At 46.5% G+C, this 19172-nt stretch overlaps 1 protein-coding gene across 1 annotated transcript in view; it reads right to left on the reverse strand.

The window, feature by feature from the left end:
• Positions 1 to 19172, reverse strand: part of ADAM12 (ADAM metallopeptidase domain 12) — a 736937-nt gene that overhangs the window by 279009 nt on the left and 438756 nt on the right. The window contains exon 11 of the mRNA XM_088452195.1: positions 14111 to 14256. Coding sequence (XP_088308321.1) covers positions 14111 to 14256 — 146 coding nt within the window. The remainder of the gene's footprint in view (positions 1 to 14110; positions 14257 to 19172) is intronic.

Genomic DNA, 19172 nt, shown 5'->3' on the forward strand with positions numbered 1-19172 from the left:
TCAGATTAGTGTCAGGCACTGTTATTGTTTCCAGTTCTCATGGCACAACATTAGGCCAAGTGACCAATAATAGGCGAGATATTGCAACATGTGTGATCCTCATTAGATAGTTTATAGCTAGGTAATTACATACATGATTACATATTACCCTGCTAAGCTGAGCAATAAACAGTGGTATCTAGGCTCAGGAACCATACTGATATGCATAATATTCTCTGTTCTGTTCCCCAGTTGGTTGATAACAAGGCTTCAGTGACATAAAACTGTCAGAGTTGCCACATTGTGCAGAAGTTTTGTAATGAAAAACAAAAGTTATTGAGGAAATCCTGAACACATGTTTAGGGGGATTACAGATGCCAGGAGTTGTCTCAAGCTAAGATATATTTGTAAGCTGCTTTTTAAAGCAGCTATCTGGTATATCTACTGTACGGTACAGCTTGTAAAGTAAGCTAGGACAGGATTCAGATATTCATGTGAGCATTGACGGATTAAAAGCAGGGCAACTTCGGCAGATGCCAAAGGGCCACCACACACAGGGGACCCCTGCATTACCCAAACTAAACTGTAGCATGAGGGTGCAGGCTGCAAGAAATTATGCTATAACAGACGACATTGTCAGTGCAGATGGGCGGGGCAAGAAGGAGGAACAAGAAGGCCCCCAGGTGGCACCAGTGATACTGGCATAATGTGAACTGATGCACAGTATGGCATAATCAGGGGCCAAGGCCAAGCTACACAATACCACAATGCTAACTCTCAGAGTATGGATAGGCTGTGCTAGAATATTGGTTTAACCCCCTATCGTTCCTCTGCACACTGAATTATACTTGCAGCAATATATGAAGACTATATGGTAATAGATATTCAGAGATAGTAGTTGCATGCATTTGCAAATACATGGGAAGCTGCTAGGCCACATCACGGCTTCTCTGTCACTAGCAGTCCCTGTAACTAGCACCTGAAAAGTACTGCTAGATTGATTGAGCAGCTGCCATTTTTTGTTTGGATGCATGAATGAGCCAGCATTAGCAGGGCATGCTGGTTCTAGTACTGCTAGTTGGAGTTCCCAGGGGTGACTCCCAGGTAAGCTGGCTCTCAATCTGGATGCATTTTTGTACGTGCCTTTATCATGAGGCCTTATCATTGGTATATATTACATTTGGGGTGAGCGTTTGGGCGTAGGGCCCCCGAGGCTACTCTGGGGGCCCTACGCCCTTTTATGTTTGTTTTTTATTCATATAATTTTTTCACATATATTTTAATCCCTTTTTCAACACTTATTAACTACTCGCACATGTCTATACTTTACACTGCACTGTCACTCTTTTTCCATTTTTCGTGTGATGCCCTGGGCTGGATGTGTTTTTGGGGTGCTCTGTGCCCTGGACATGAACCCCTTAGGGTTAGGGACTGCTAGTGACAGAGAAGCCGTGACGTGGCCTAGAAGCTTCCCATCTATTTGCAAAGGCATGCAACTAATATCTCTGAATATCTATTACCATATAGGGGCCTGTTCATCATTACTAAACTTTCCCTGGATGTAATTAGGTTTAGAACTCGCATGGAGTTCTACCTAATTACCAGAGGAATTCATCATTCCTCCTCTCCATAACTATCTATTCCGAAAAGCTGTCATTTTTGCGATGACAGCTTTTCAGGAAATAGATAGTTAACCCTATCTACACTAACTTACCGCAGCTGGAAACAGTGCTGCGCATGCGCTGTTAAATTCGTTAACCCAGCGCATGCTCAGCACTACCTACACATGAGGTAAGTTTGTGTGTCCCCCCTCCGCTCACCTGATATATTGTTGCAAGTATAATTCATTGTGCTGAGGAACAATAGGGGGGTTAACCCCCCCCTTTTTTCTACATTTGTAGATTAATCAGAATGTTTGTTCCAAAAAATATTAACAAAAAGTTCTGCTGTATGCAGGAGAGTAGCGAGGGTGGTTCCAGTGGAGCACATGCTCCAGGCGCCTGCTCCGGCCAGGGCGCCGGAGATCAGCCATCCGACGAAGGGCAGAGTACCTACTGAGCTAAGCCTGAAAGTGAGATCAGTGCCTCCAGGCATAATGCCTGTGAACACCTGATTGTGCATCCACACTGGACGACTTTAATGAATGACCGAACGATCACCATTACGTCATTCATTAACAATGCACTGGCCGCTAGCGGTATCGCTAGGTTTGATGTGCAGCGCATCAAACCTAGCGACTGTCGCTAGCGACCATGGAAGCGTGCAACCATGTTTACACACTGAACGACCTAAGCGATATGTCGTTACGAAACTGCATATCGGCCTGACATCACTCCAGTGTGCATCCAGCTTAAATCTCACTTATATTAAGGTTGGTCAAGGGCAGGAAGTATGTATTATAGTGGCAACAGTTTATATTTAATAGTATAGCAAGGTCCTCACTACCTTCTGTCTGATAACTGCTGCTTCTCCATATGACATATGGTCCTGGTTCAGAGCTGTGCGCTATTCCCGTGTTTATGGAGTCGAGCGATTATTAATTAACTACGCATGGGTCTAGGACTACTCCATAGGTGCTTGCAGCAAATATTTACTACTACTTATTACTCACAAGGTGACTGACAGTCAGGGAGCATATGGGGGAGGTAAAGGAGATTGGAGGCAAAGAACGCAGGCGTGTTGGGACCATTTGGGGGGTTCACACCCTGCGTCTGTGATCCTATAAACAAGAAATATGGCTCCGGAGTCTGCAACAATCTAATGATCTGCGTCTGTGTACACAGATGCTGCGACATATTACACAGATGCCTGGATTCGAAAAGCCGCAGCGTCTCAATACATCTCCCGGGGGCTGCGACATTTTCATATTTTCTATCTATCAATATCATATAAATAATTGCTGATGCCAATGATGATGGCTGCAGCACGGACGGAAAAGCAGTGGACAGTGTGAAGCATATGCACAAAGCTCCGCAGATATTCGCATAGACGAGCAGTTAGCATAAGGATATAAATCTGACTGCTGACTTCCGCACTCGCAACCGTTTTGCGCCAAGCCCAATATATTCTGTTACTCAGCAAATATATGAGATAATTTTCACATTCCAGTTCTTTCATATGGTCATAAGTTTATTTTCTGCAGAGGAATCTTTATTTGTCCGGAAGGGCCATATTGATCAATATAAAAAGCAAACAAAAGAGATGAAACCACTCAAAACTTGTTGATAAATAAGGCCCTATCATTCACAACAAGTGATAAAACTTATTGCGTATGATAATGGTGCTCCAGCCAATCAGCTCCCAACTGTCATCTATTTGAGAAATGACAGTTGGGAGCTGATTGGCTGCGGCAGCATTTATCATACACAGCGAGTTTTATCACTCATTTGTGAGTGATAAAACTTGTTGATAAATAAGGCCCTTAGGGGCCCATTTATCAAGGATCGCTTTTGCAACGCGATCAGGGCATGCCAGTAGCGCCCATGATCACATTGCAAAATGTGATTATAGCAGCCGGGATATGCGATGTCTACGGAGAGCTGCCGGTGGTGCTGCGTGCGCGCAGTCCCGCAAACCGCACATGCACATCTGCCATAGCCGAGGAGGGTTTCCGGTGGATCCCCCCGCCGGCTAATCATGGGCAGTGTAGCCCATAGGCTACACTAGGTAATGCCATCTTCAGATGGTGTTGGCTGCAGGGGTGTAGTAGGTATTACCGCCGGCGTCATGGCCAGCGGTTCAAATCCCGACAGCGGAAGCCCGGCAGGGTTGAAGATCCTGAACGTTAAAATGTAAGTATTAATTAACCCTATTCTACCCCCTAACCCTCCTTTAGGGTTGCCTAACCCTAACCTCCCCCACAAGTGCCTAACCCTAACACCCCCTTCCCCACAGCCTAACCCTAACCTCCCCCCGGGGGTGCCTAACCCTAACCCCCCCTTCCCCTAACCTAACTCTAACCTCCTGGGGGGTGCCCAACCCTAAGTCCCACGCGGGAGCCCCCTAACCTAACCCTCCCCCCCGCGCGGCTGTCTGCGCCCAGCTTAACTTCGATCGGTAAGCAGGGTGTCGAGGCTCCCGGCGTAAGTCTAATGACAGGCTTCGGGATTTTGATGACTGTCATTAGTACCACGCCAGGATTAGAAAGTCGGGATGCCGGCGATCGGGATTTAGACCGTCGGCTTCCTGACTACACCCCAGCTGCGGGGGGGGCAATATCTGGAATGCATTGCATTTTGGATATTGGTAAATTTGGCAGCATCGCATCCCCCATAGAAACCTATGGGGGATGCGGCTGCCAACTGTAATGGAGGGATCACAGCAGGTATCGGAGATACCTGCTGCGGTCCCTCCTTAATACATACGGGGGATACTTAGTATTTCAGGTAAACCCCCCCAAACGGGTGTTTTCGGGGATTATACCTCAAATACACTTTAATAAATAGGCCCCTTAGTGTACTGTACATTGCACCGTACTGTATCATAAGCCAGGTACACACCAAGGAGTAGATGTATGAAACAGTGAAAAGATTGGAGAAGTGTGCCAGTGGAGAAGTTGCCTATGGCAACCAATCAGCTTTGAAGTTGCATTTATCAAGTATATTCTATAAAATGATAGGTAGAAGCCGATTGGTTGCCATGGGTAATTTCTCCTCTGGCACACTTCTCAACTTTTTTCACTGCTTTATACATCTACCCCCAAGCAATATGTTGCCCGATCCGGTGGACTGGAGCGACATACCAGGCACATTGGCCAGTGTGTACCTGCTATATCACCGACGATGCGCGCTCCCGTGTGTCGTCAGTGACATCGTCTGTCAGGACCTGCATGCAGGTCTGATAGGTGACATCGTTAGCAAGGGCCAAGCCGACGTCGCTTCATTGCTGCTGGCAATGGCAAGCAGTGGCGGACTTTGCCTAGGGGCTGCTAGGCTGCAGCCCCCCAGTAAAATCTACCACCTCAGTGTAGTCAGTGCAGTCCGTGACTACACTGGCTACATTGTGTGACTGGCAGTGGTTTCCTAAGGGAAGCGCTACCTGCCAGTCACATATATAAACAGTCTCAGGGGGAGGTGTCTCCTCCCCCTGGGACTGCCAGTCCGGGCTGCTATTAGTAGTGAGCGGCCTCCAGGATGAAGGCGCTACTCTGCCTTTCTGCAAGCCCTAACCGGCTCCTAGGGGCTGCAGATGGCATGCGCGGCTCACCACTGCTAGTGCACATGAGCTGGTCCCGGTGCCTGACAGATCGATTGCGCAGGCGCCGAGACCCGGCCAGGATGGGAGCAGTGGGTGAGTAATTGCACCCTCCCTCCCTCTTGTTTCCAGCGGCGTCAGCCCCTCTCATCCAAGTGGGTAGGAGCCGCCGCTGACGGCAAGTGTGTATGCACTTGCCGATGCCGGCACCCCACCGGGTCCCGTCGCTATCCAGGTCGTTACACACTAGACGTTGTCTAGTGTGTACCGGCCATAAGGATTGTCTGACAGATCTGTGATTACTTTCTTCCCAGAGGTAACTCTCTCAAGTTTGGATTCTGTGCACTCCACACTTATACCATTTGGCCATGTGTATTCGGACCAGCACATAAAGAACCATTTTGAGGTATACTTGGATTGTGGGACCCGGTTCACCTTGGAACTGCCTAACTGTGGATATTGAATACATTCTACTAGTGATCTATTTTGGATGTCCGGGTTGACTGTATCCTATATTTCTACTCATCCATTCTATGCTGGTGCGCTCTCTAGACTGGTAAAAGTATAATCATTTTTCTATCGGAACTTTCTGTAAGAACTTGTTAAGCCGCACTACAGACTGTGCCTATCAAGGGTGTTTCTTTTTATAAAGAGTTTTTTAGAGACATGCATGTCGATTATTAATCATATTTGTGCCTATGCTCAATCATCTACTTCATTGTCTATTGTATTATTGAATTTGTTTATGAATTTTTATCTGATTTACAGCATTAAATGTGTTTTTATCTTTAAATGTAGCGCTGCATAGTTGCTTTTTGTCTAGATCTGTGATTACTGTAGCTCGGGATATTTAGCTGCACTAAGCTCCAAGAAAATCCATGTGTATATATGAAGGTAACATTATAGGGCGCGATTCTGAGTCCGATGTTGCAGCGCCCGTGTGTGCGCCATTTGCCAGTCTTGCGTATGCGTCTTTATGTGCAAGGCCTGAGACGCCCACTTTCAGCGTTTACAGACCCTGAAATACTGCATCCATCGGTCACGTTATCTAAACTTGGATAGCCATCTCCCAGGAACGCCCAGCACATTTCCAATACACTTCGGATACATGTGTCTCAATCCCTATTGTGCCTCTGAGCGTACACACCACGGGACGCATGCCCACTTGAAAAACATTGACCATTTGCGCCTATATCCGCCTTGCGTGCCGCATAGTCCGGTAATGCTCTAAGCAAGTGCAGCTCAGTCATTAAATACAAACAGACCAAAAGTCTCACAAAAAAAATGTCTTCAGACAAATTGAAATAACAAACAAACTACTTGCTGAACAAATGTACTAGAGCGCGTATCACGTATATCATCTATAAAATAATCTGACCGTTAATGACAGTGTAACTGACTTTGGAAAAATGATAACACAGACTGATGATGTGGTTGGAGAGCGTATCAAGATGAAATGCTAAGAACATATACTGTATTTGATCTGTGGCAGAGTCAGTAACAGAAAGGTGCAGTTACAGTGTCTGTAGCTCCTATATCAGTGATATCCAGGAGAATTATATGTCCGTAGCAGAGATGTGAATATCAATTTCCACTAGAAATGACTGCGGTCTTCCCGCAAGCAGCAGGGGTCTGCCTCAGAGAGCTACCCAGCTGCGTTCACACGCAGAGGAACTACAAACTCAACGGGCAGGATCCCACTCTCCATCCAGTTAAAGAATACATTTTTGAATCAATTATTGAAACAATTATGGTTACAGATAACAAGGGAAATTTTTTTTTCTCCCACATTTCTCAAAACATTGTTTCTAAAATATATCATACCGGGTCTGTGTTATTAGAGGACGGGCAAAAAGTGCAGCTAGATGGTAGGGGATAATGCAAGGAGAGAGAGTGGAGCGCTATGGTGCAAAACCACGCGTGTTTTCATATTTAGGGGTCTATTTACTAAGCAGTGTTAGGAGACAGAGTGAAAAGTGATAAGAAAGTGATAAGGTGCCAGCCAATTAGCTCCCAACTGTCATCTCACAGGCTGTGTTTGAAAAATGACAGTTGGGAGCTGATTGGCTGGCACCTTATCACTTTCTTATCACTTTTAACTCTGGGCCTGATTCAGAGGCGCTCGCAAAAAGCGTGTGCTTGCTCTGAATCAGGGCGGCCGTTTTTTTTTTTTTTAAACCAGCCTCGTGGCCGCTCGCTAAGCTGTGGGTGACCACCCACAGCTTTTGCGAGCGGCCAGGTGATGGTCGTGACCATCAGGCTTGCAACGAGACCCTTGTGGTAGGGTCTCGTTCCCGCAAGCCCCAGTGAGCTTCCTGCTCTAATAGAGCAGGAAGCTCACTACTGTCATCATGACCGCCGTCAAACGTCAGGCGTTCCTTCAGGAATGCCTCAGTTGGACCAGCCACCACCCTCCCCGCCTACAAAACGGGGCGAGCTGTCGATCAACATCGACAGCTGCCCCGTTTGTAGCGAGCCCCGGAGCAAGTGAATTTCTGACTCGCTCCGGGGCTCGCGCACGAGCGCATTGCATACGCTGCACATGCGCAATGCCCCACCATCGACCCACTTGCGAGCGCATAGCGATTGCGAGAGGGTCTGAATGAGGCCCTCTGTCTCCTAACACTGCTTAGTAAATAGACCCCTTAATGCTACTTCCCTTTTAAATCCTGCAGCCGGAAAACCTATTGCAGAAGTAAATATACCCCCAGTGTGGTTCTATTGCTACTTCTTATACCATAGTATCATTCTAGATTATTACACGCTGAACCCCTGCTTAGCTACACACATCTCTACTATCTACCTGTGAAGCTGATAAAGACGCATATTGGGTCTGATTCATATTTGTACGCAAACCCGATGATTTTGCGTACAGCTCTGATGTCAGAAGCTCTGCGCATGCGCAGGATCTGTAATGCACATGTGCAGATCCCTTACTGCGAGCTTGCTCGCGGTGCCCAGCCTGACTGAGAGGCTGTGGCTGTTTGGGGACGGAGCAGGGGCAGCGTCCTAGAAAACGTGGGCATGAAATCCACGTTTTCTGGGCGTGTGCTGAAGTCAGTAGATGCGTCCTTGCACGCAGCTTCACTGGCTGCGGCTGTGTGAAACCACTGACCGTCCTGAGTGACCTGAAGGTTATTCAGATGAGCGATGGTCACACAGAGTGGATCCCAGAAGATGGCAGCAGGTGTCTAGTTGGAAAGCAATCGGGAAGCCGACTGCCTAAATACCGGCAGCCGGCTTCCCGACTGTCATATCCCGGCAAGGGTGAAATGCCGGGCATCTAGATGTAGACGCCCGCATTTCCCTGACGCCGGGAGACCGGCGCCCGGCATCCCGATCGTAGTGATGCCGGGCGCCGCGTGCGGACAGCCGCGGGGGGGGGAGGGTTAGGTTTAGGGCTCCCGGGGGGGACTTAGGGTTAGGCACCCCCCCGGGAGGGTTAGGGTTAGGCTAGGGGGAGGGAGGGTTAGGGTTAGGCACCCCCGGGGGGGACTTAGGGTTAGGCACCCCCCCCCGGGGGACTTAGGTTTAGGCAGCGGGGAAGGGGGTGGTTAGGGTTAGGCACTTAGAGGGGGGATTAGGGTTAGACACTTGGGGGGGAAGTTAGGGTTAGGCACCCCTAAGGAGGGTTAGGGGGGTTAGGTTAGTAGATACTCACCTATCCACGATCGGGATTTCCAGCGCTGTCGGGCTTCCGCTGCTCGGAACTCTGCTGATGTCGGCCTGCCGCAGACGGGAATCAAACCACCGGCCATGCGGCCGGTGGTATTTCATACCCATTCCGTCTACTTACACAAGAAGCCTCCTGCAGCATCATCATATTATTGCACAGTAGCTGCACCCAATTCTGAACTAGGCCCATTGTACATGCCAAGGACAGATATTCCTTACACCACTATATTGATTGCGGTTTGTGATTTTGGTTCTCTGGCTGACACACATCCCCACGGCAAAAAAAGGCTGCAGTTTTGGTGGTACACCAAGAGCGAGGGGGCACCGTTGGTACTACAGCTTTATAGAGGTGGAAAAAATATCCCCTGATACTGTATGCTATATGACAGGACTCTGTAGTAACTGCTGCATCTGTTGCCTGGAAACAGGAAGAGGCAGCCATTTTGTTGACCGATCCAATAGTCACAAGTTTACAACCTATCAATTAACAAGGAACATCACAGTGGCACCAGAGAGGCATGAGGCACGACATTCCTAGTAATTTAATAAGCTGGATATTGGTTCTGCTAACAAAACATCTATGTTCATTGTCAAATACAATTGAAGTATTCTGCCTGTTTATACAAATGAGGCTGCATCATGGCCACCGGTTCTCTACTTATCCTGTTATCTGCTCTAAAAAGTTATGTTCGTCTGACAGGAAAATATATCTCAGCGCTTTACATCAGTGCAGAGGATTTCTATAAATAACACACTGACATCCCCCCTCTCCGTCTTAATCACAGTCCTCTACATGATTACATATCTGCTCACCTCTCCAGCTGGTGTTCATGGCAGTGGCAGTAATGAAAACAAGTGTTTCAGCATCAGTAAAGCCATGTGTCAGGAATCTTATAGGGAAATTATTGCACTGTTGAGCAGAGATTTGTAGCATTCATAAGTATATATGTAAAAAGTGCCATTAACCTGTAACTAGATGGACATTCTTGCAATTATGTTATAACTATGGTAAGGAATCTATTTTAGAAGTATATTAATTTCAAGCAATAGTACTTCCTGCGGCGGCTGAAAGGTACCCTGAGTTTATTAAAAATTGTGGGGTCTATTTACTAAGCAGTGTTAGGAGACAGAGTGAAAAGTGATAAGGTGCCAGCCAATCAGCTCCCAACTGTCATCTCACAGGCTGTGTTTGAAAAATGACAGTTGGGAGCTGATTGGCTGTCACCTTTATCACTTCCTTATCTGTCTCTTATCACTGCTTAGTACATAGACCCCTTAATCTTTTATATGATCAAGTGAGAGTTTTGAGACGTGGAGATGTTGCCCATAGCAACCAATCAGATTCTAGCTATTATCTTCTAGAAGATGCTAGTAAAATGTTAAGTAGAATCTAATTGGTTGCTATATCTCAATTTCTAAAAACTCTCACTATACCATATACCCCCATAGAGTGTGTTCATCACACAAATGCAGCCTATGCAGACTTGGACGTAAGCATATACATCATACTTGGCTACTCTCCTGGGAATGTCAGAAGACTCTGAAATCTTAGGTGGATCTATCAGACTCCGAGAAGAGCAGGCGAGTCTCCTGAATCCTGTCATTGTGGCCCAGCTCCCTGCTTTACAAAATTGGGATCATAGCACCATGCCTCAGTACTGCCTCCATCCCCTGGACCTTCCCGGAGACTCCTGCAGAGAAGTCAGCAACTATGGAGTAGATATGCCTGTTTGGAGGCATATCTTTTGCACTTAGTAAAGGGCAGGTGCAAGTGTGTATATACTGTATAAGTATGTTTCATTTATGTGTCACCCAGTGGTGTTGCAAGGGGTGTGCGGGGGGTGCAGGCCGCACCTGGGTGTCACCTGCCAAGGGATGACACCAAAGTGCAGACTCCCCATCCATAGGCAAACGCAGGGGGGGTTTCAGTCTGCCTGGAAACCCCCCTCCCCAGCCCACACCATGACCACTATAGAAATAGTAATATAATAGATTGTTACTAGTGCTGCATGTTCTTCTCAGTATCACAAATTAAATAATTAGCACCACCTGTGGATCTTTTAACATGTAGCAGCCAGTAATAAATAACCTGTACACCAACTAGAAGATCTGGAAAACATGCACTGATAGAGATGCACTGCTATAGAGCCCAATATGTACATATATGTCCAGGGCAGTGCTAGGTTCTTCTGCTGCTCCTCCAGGCTCCCAGACTTGCTCCAATAGTCTGGAATGGTGCCCACATCTAATATAAATACATTCAGCTCAGGCAGGATGGCCTACTGACACATCTAATGGCTTACTGTGATCACTGGTCCTGTGTATGCTGGAATTATTACACACAATACACTTTGTATGACACTTATTAAAGCTGGATAAGTACTAATTATGCCCTCTTCATTGATAGGCCACACTCACTCTAAAATTAAGACTTTGGAAACTCCCCTATGGAAATCCTGCGTTTGCCACTGCCATTGTTGAAAGGAGCCAGGTGCTGCACTATCACATTACGTGCAGCACTCGGCTCCTGACACAGTGAGGGAGCCGGCACTGCTCTTCCACCGGAGTACCCCAGTTGTTACGGGGTTTGGGCCGCGAGGCCACGCCCCTTTCCGTGAGGCCACGGGTGCAATAGCGGGGAGGGACACCACTGGTATCACCACAAGGGTTCCAAAGCAGCATACAATCAAAAATTTACATGTGCACATAGTTATACCAACAAGTACATAACGTTAATGCTGGGTACACACTAAACAGATACTGTATATCTGCAGATTGAGTGTTCTGCAGATATACAGTATCTGCAGATAATGGTTGTTTGTACACACTGAACAACCATCATCTGTGTTCAGTGTGTAGGAGGGGGCGCGTCCCGCTGGCCGGGGGACATGTCCAACCCTCCCCAGCCGCTGCATATGTACGAGCAGTCTGCAGACCGCCCGTACACACTTGCAGATGGACAGATATTTCTGCAGACATATCTGTCCATAGGCCAATGCGATATGTCTGTGAACGACGTCGTTCACAGACATATCGTGGGTACACACTGGCCGACGGGCAGCAGATATATTGGCCGATCAATTGATCGGCCAATATATCTGTCAGTGTGTACCCAGCTTTACTTCACAAATATATATATATATATATATAGAATTAATTACAGTACTCAGATTACATAATTTCATAGTGAATAAAAAGAAGAGAGGGCCCTGCTTGCAAAAGCTTACATTCTATAGAGAACATGGGCGTCTGAGCTGTGTGAAGCAGATGCTGATGTGCATGCAGGTCCGACATGCGACATCGGTAGCTGCAACGTTTGCTGGCATCAGCAAGTTTGGAAGCACTTGCCATTGTCGGCAGCCCACCGGGTCCTGTCGCATACAAGGTCGGCCTTTAGTCGGGGGGGGGGGGGGGGGGTTGGTCCAAGGCTTGAGTGAAGAGATGGATTAAAGCTGGGTACACGCTTGACGATATATCGTGAGGGTGTTGGGGGGTGTTCCCTAGATATGTCGAATTATATATCTGCAGATATATCCATGCATCTGTTGCAGGCTCCTGGCGGTGAGAGACAGCTCAACTGGGCGGGCACATTTAAATGGCCGCCCAGTGGTGACATCAGGCCCGACACATCCATCGGGTGGACGATTGGTAAGTCTGTACGCACTTACCAATCATCAGATAGGTCGACCCATCGACCTAGTGTGTACCCAGCATGTTTAAAGGATGGGAGGCTGGAGGCAAGTCTGATTGGAACTGGGTGGTTTTATTTATTCGTATATAATTCTGCATAATACGTATTTGATCTATTTTTATTAACATTTATCTAAAAAGTGCCAGCATATTTTGTTGTGCTTTACAACTGAAATAATATAAAATGAACGTTACAATGTTGCAAGAATGACGACTATAAATAAACATTGTTTTACCAATATATTCCCATTTATACCAAACAAAACATGATTTTAAAAATAGATTCTATATTGATTAAATGCCTCTGACAAGCATTCCGGAAGCCTCCTGATGCCTACCTGCACTGCTATAACTGGCCCAGTAACAGAGTTTGATGGCCCCTAAATGGGTTTACGTAAGGGCATGTTGGTAAATAAATTTGGGAGATGGCACTATTGGTCTGTGCGGGAGGTTATCTTCTGACTGCACTATTACAGGTCCCAATGACACCAGAAGTGATATGTTTGGATCTTGTCTAATGTTGTGGCCAAATTGGAAAATGATCGCCTTACCAGGTACTGACGCCGACTACTGTCTTATAGTTTTCCTCATGAGGGGGTATATTTACTAAAGTGCTGATTTCTAGAAGTGGAAATGTTGCCCATAGCAACCAGATTCTAGCTATTATCTTCTAGAAGGTGCTAGATGAATGTTAAGTAGAATCTGATTGGTTGCTATGGGCAACATCTCCACTTCTAAAACCCCACACTTTAGTAAATACACCCCAAAATGTCTGTGCGAGTACCGAATGTAACACGACCCAGTCACATGCACAGTCGGCGACTCATCACACATCTGTGTCTGGTTCGGCAAAATGCAAATTGTGTCAGACTGGACAGATGGATCATTCAGTGATTGGGCCAAGTGTTCACACTAGATAGGGTCCAAGGATTGCGGTTTGATGACGACTTTACACCGACGCTGATTGCGGTAATCATCCAACTAGACTTACAAGCCTGACAAATGCCTATCAATTGTCAGGCTTGTAAGTCTAGTTGGATGATTACCGCAATCAGAATCTGATTGGTTGTCCTATATAGAAGGTCTGATAAATCTCACCCCATGTGTGGTCAGTGTATCAGGCTTCGGAACAATCATGAGATATCCATAAAGGAGCTGGTACAGAGTGTAACTTGCGTGAAATTGCACTGAGCACGCTCACAAAGCGAACGCATGTATAGCCGCGACGACAGCCGACCTGTGTACATCGCACACATGACTGGAGCAGCGGAATGGTAGGAAGGAGGCGGCAATCACATGGTAGGCTGAGTACAGTAAGCAGGTTATGGTTCTTCTGCATATGGGTGGAAATACGTGATTTTTGCATGCACGTTATATTTTTTTAGCGTCCATTAAGTGAATCTGCACCAGCTCATAAATGACATATAGAGACGAAGGTTAGAAAGTTATTTTTCCTCTGTGATAACTAAATCAGGGTTGAGCTGCAGTAGATAGTCCTATCCACCTGCACTGTACAGCTGTAAGCAAATAATCCTAAATACTAATGAAAATGATTTTAGAATAAAGGACTCACGCGGTGGATGGAGTCATGATGCAGCCGCCCTTGTCATACCCTTTGCAGTTGCAGCCTCTTTCCAGTGTGTCGTGGTTCATCCCAAAGTTGTGTCCAATCTCATGGGCAAGTGTTACAGCCGCTCCGAGGGGGTTGTCTGAATGGTCCTGCAAAGGAAAACGATCAGAATAAATTGTTGAGTGTGTGCTTAGAAAAGGGCAAAGGTGGTCCCGGGCCATTCTGGGGCAGCAACTCAAATAATGGCCCTTCTTATTCCTTACATAAATTACTATATATAAAATATTTGTATGCACATAATGTGCCACTTATTAACATGCAACAATGCAGTCTCCCAGCTCAATGGCTTATGTACAGATGTTATGCACTATCTTTGTGCAAACGGCTACACTGACAGTATCTGCGACATGTACAAGTGTTAGCATTCACTGATAGGCAGATTGGGCGTCTCGTAGCTGAATATGGGCTTGTACATTCACGTTCCTCATATTACACCCACATATAGAAAACAAAGATTTTACATAGGCAAATGCAAACTATCATAGGTTGTACTCAGGGCCTGATTCAAGTCCGGACGGTATTGCACAGCCACAAGGAAGCGGCTACATGTAGGTAATACCGCCCAGCATAAATGAAAATACTGTAGGAGGGGACTATAAGAAGCAGATGTCTCCTGACAGTAATAGCGATCTGAGGGCCTGATTCATTAAGGATCGCAGCTCCGTAATTGCACGCAGGTCTACTGTGAAAATATGTCAGTGAATGCTATGGAAATGGCGTCGCACTGCCAGCATAGAGACGCCCACTGCCTCCCACTACCGCTATCTCTCATCCGTAATACCTTGCATACCTCCATAAACATCAGTAACATCGACTACCATCGGCCCCTCATGCAGAATTACAGCAGCCCTGACCCTACTTATAAATTGCTAACCTCGCTGCACGCAGTAAGTACACAAGCTGCGTATGCAATCGCAGTGGCAAATTTATGCACGCCCACGCAACGGCATTCAAACAAACAGTCACGTCTGCATTTCGCTGACCCGCCCGTCATCTACCCCCAAACGCTCAGTGCCTGTCAATCAATCTGCGATGACTTTCCGTGGTCTGCTTGATCGCGGTGGTGCCTTTGTGCTTGTACACGGCGATACATATGTATGTGCAGTGCGGCATTACATACCGATTCTGGCAGAAACATTTGGAGGAAAGCTCCACAATAAAAATCATGACTGATAGTGAATGCTGAACACATCAAGATCTAATGCACTTCTGAAAAGACATATTACAACTAAACACGGGAATTTAATTACAAATTTTTTTTAATTTTTTTTTTATGTTTCTGTATTTGTTTGTGAATCTGCTGGTGCTGGCGGAATGCATCATATAAAGCATAGACGCCTACGTCTGTCATGGGGTCCAGTAGCCAAATGAGATCACAGTTAAAGTGACATTAACCTCAACTCTTTTCTCTATTGTGTGCGGTAAAGTAAAGCTAAAATACTGTCTGTCCTATGGAGACATTTTTGTGGGAGACGGTGAGGATCATTTACAAGACACAAAATCTGTGGAAACGCAGGGCCTTGTTTGTGAGCTTAGACCCACATTTCTTGTGATCACTCGTTACTAATCTTAAATGGTGCTCCAACCAATCAGCTCCTAACGCTCACGTCTTTGAAAAATGAATGGAGCCGATTGGTTGAAGCGCCATTTAAGATTAGTAACGATAACAAGAATATCATTCTTTGGTAAATCTGGGCCGAAATCTGCACTTTGCAAAAAAGTCCAGGCCAGGGTCTGCATCGGTATGTCTCCAAAACCCTGGTAGCCGACCAGATATTACTTTTAGCATTAACAGTCATGCCTCTGGATGCCGAGCAGTCTCCAACAATTGTTGTAATCAACTCGCTGCAATCTTTCCCTTTTAAGTGAAGGACCAGGTTCTGATGGTTTTTCCAGGAAATATCCGCTTCATTTAACACACACAGAAAGGACTGATGACAGGTTTGCACCTTTCTGCCCCAGTAATCTGAAGGTGACTGTCAGCGCTGGACAAAATTGCTCAGCAATTTGGCTGGGCTCTGTCACTGGAAGGGTTAAACAAATGATGATGCCGTCTTTGCCGCTATTGATTGGTGCACATTTGTATATACGGTGGTGGTCTGTTGAGCTCAGTTTTCTAGATCAGCCTGTGCGAACCATTTATAACAATGTAGGACTATTTGGGAACCACCAAAAAGTTTCGGGACCCTTTCCTTTATGCTATTTAAAAAGTCGCAAATAATGTTAATTAAAAATAAAAAAACAAACATTCCAAGATGCTGAAAACATTCCTGATTCTGCGCTGTACGGAATTCTGAATGTGGGCAGATTGCGCACGTGTCACTGGCTGCATTCACATCTTACGAACAGTGGCGGCTCCGGAGGTGGGAATGCAGCACAGTCCAAAATTCAATTAGGGGAGCCACACCAACTGCCAGTGAGTACCGGCCGGCGATGTTTGACAGCATTAGGAAGGGCAGTCGGTGTGGCTCCCCTATATGAATTTTGGACTGCGCTGCAGCTCCACTTCTAGAGCCGCCACTGCTTACGAGCAATTCTAAGGGTAATGGGGCGTTTGTACGTAGAATAAATTTGAATTGGACATGTGGACAGAGTTGTGTCCTATTCAGAGGAGAGCGAATGCAGAGATCCATCAGATTGTGTCGGATCTCCTGCGCCAAGGGTAAGACTGACGTAAATGCTGATAATAGTGATGCTCTCATAATCGTAGAGATGGGATCGGTGCAGTCACAGAAATACGTATAACCCTGAATGCCAGCGGATGGTCGCAGGAAGCTGACGGAATTTTGACCGCATTACAGGCAACTCCAAATCAGGCCCTCTGTATTTATTGTCTATTAAATGGAAGTTATAAATGGACAATAAATGTCCACTATCACATACACTGAAGCTAGGCACAGGGCAGTTTGCATGGTCTACCCAAGTCAGTAACTTAAAGAATACAAGGTAAAAGTTTGTTTTGTTTTGTTGCTTTTTACATAATTCCCTATGACAGAGGAATCATAGTAATACTAATTACCAGTGGTGGTATTTACCTAGGGGCCGCAGGGCTGCAAGCCCCCCCAGTTAAATCTGCCACCTAAGTGTAGTCAGCGCAGTCTGTGACAGCACTGGCTACACTGCGACTGGAGGTGGCTTCCCATTGGAAGCACCACCTGCCAGTCACATAAACAACAGGCAGTCTCAGGGGGAGGTGTCTTCTCCCTCTGGGACTGCCAGTCCGGGCTGCTACTAGCAGAGCGGATATGGGCATGCGCGGCTCCCCGCCGCTAGTGCACATGCGCCGGTCTCAGCACCTGTCAGTTTAATTGTACATGCGCCGACACCCAGACAGGCGCCGGTAAGTGTTGCTCCTTTTCAGTAGCGGCAGCCCCCTCATCTAAGAGGGTAGGAGCCGCCGCTGCTAATTCCCATTTTTCATTAGTTTGTTTCTTCAGACTGCAATTCAGAACTTCTAGTTCTCCACAGGGTGCATAGTATGGGCCTTCAGTGGGTGGACTGGAACCATCAGGCACTCCTCCATATTTGGCAATGGTTACATGACCATATATGGCCTTTTTCTGGTTCTGGAATGCAGCTTATCAATTCCCTAGGAACTAGTAAAACCAATGAGGCATTGTGTATTGTATGATGGCTACACTGTAACAGACAGTTTCATATGTAGATTCCTTTCTCTGCTTTTAGAGTGGTACTAGACAGACTATTTCACACTTACTCCAGGATTTGCAGCTTAGATGACCTGACCTGAATACAATATATGTTCCATACAGAGACAATAAGCAGTTCTGAGCGTACTGTAACATATCTTTCCATCTTCCACCCAAACTGTTGCTGCTGCAAATTTGTACAGAGCGGATGTGCAGTATGCAAATGTCACCGCCACTGGGATTGGCAATCAGAGACTCACCGAGGTCTTCGCATATCCAGCAGCCGGAACCGAGATGCCGGAGTAATTTTTACCACGTATAGGCTTGCAGTCGCAACCTGAGACACGCCCTGAAACCGGTGGCGACACGCCCGCCTTTTAGTCGTCACCCCTGTTGCCGCCCACAAACGGTCCCTGCCTGTCAATCACTTTGCGAATAAATCCTCACTGCAAGCGACGACTGTATCGGATCTTGATTACTGCGCTGTTCAACTTAGGTGCATGCGCAGAATGCCGATAATCACTCAACATCGGCATTACGTCCATCTCTGAATCAGGCTCTGATATAGCCAATACAAGTAGATCCACTCTGACCCTCCATGACCTAATGTACAGTATATAGCAGCTCTGAGGAGGAGCTGCCAAGTGGCGGTACTCCCAGCCGGTGCCAATATCTGCCGATGCTTCCTAATTGTCAGATCACTCCATGGCTGACTCTAAGGGCCTTTGGGACAGAACGGGTAAACAGGTTTGTCCGTACTTTGCCATTTAATGAAACATTCATGAGACACTTTTTTTTTTTGCAGAAGTCAGCAATGAAAGGTAAGCACTAAAAAAACAATTATCAGAGTCATTAGGAGAACAAGTCTGCAGGCTTCCTATATAACAGCAGTCTCAATTAATCTGTCCACCTTTTCATTAAGCAATTAAAAGATGCTCCCACTAAATTTATGATTAGTGGTGGAGGTTTTATAATCAGACCAGTGTACTAAGGCCCCATTCTACATACAGTTCATACATTGTTCCTGATTCAGACCCGGTCGCTCAGCTGCGAACACTCGCTAGGGGTGATTGTCACACATCTGTGCATGCGTATGCATCAAAGTACGCATGTGCGAACCAGTCACGTGCGGCCGGGAATCGTGCGTTCGTAGTACAGAGACTGGACGCTACTTTGCATGACAGATAGCGCCGTTTGTGGGTGGTGACAGGGGAAGGTGCTTGTGAATGGGGGAGTGGATGTGCGAACGCAGGCATGTCTGAGCGTCAAAACGGAGTGTAATGGGTGTGGATAATTAGCAAAGTAGCGTCATTGTACACGTCACTTAGTTGTTTTTTAGCCTGAACTGTTCGCAGTGC

The sequence above is a fragment of the Taudactylus pleione genome, unplaced genomic scaffold, assembly GCF_031769625.1.
Source record: "Taudactylus pleione unplaced genomic scaffold, aTauple2 ptg000034l, whole genome shotgun sequence".
Taxonomy (NCBI): Eukaryota; Metazoa; Chordata; class Amphibia; order Anura; family Myobatrachidae; genus Taudactylus; species Taudactylus pleione.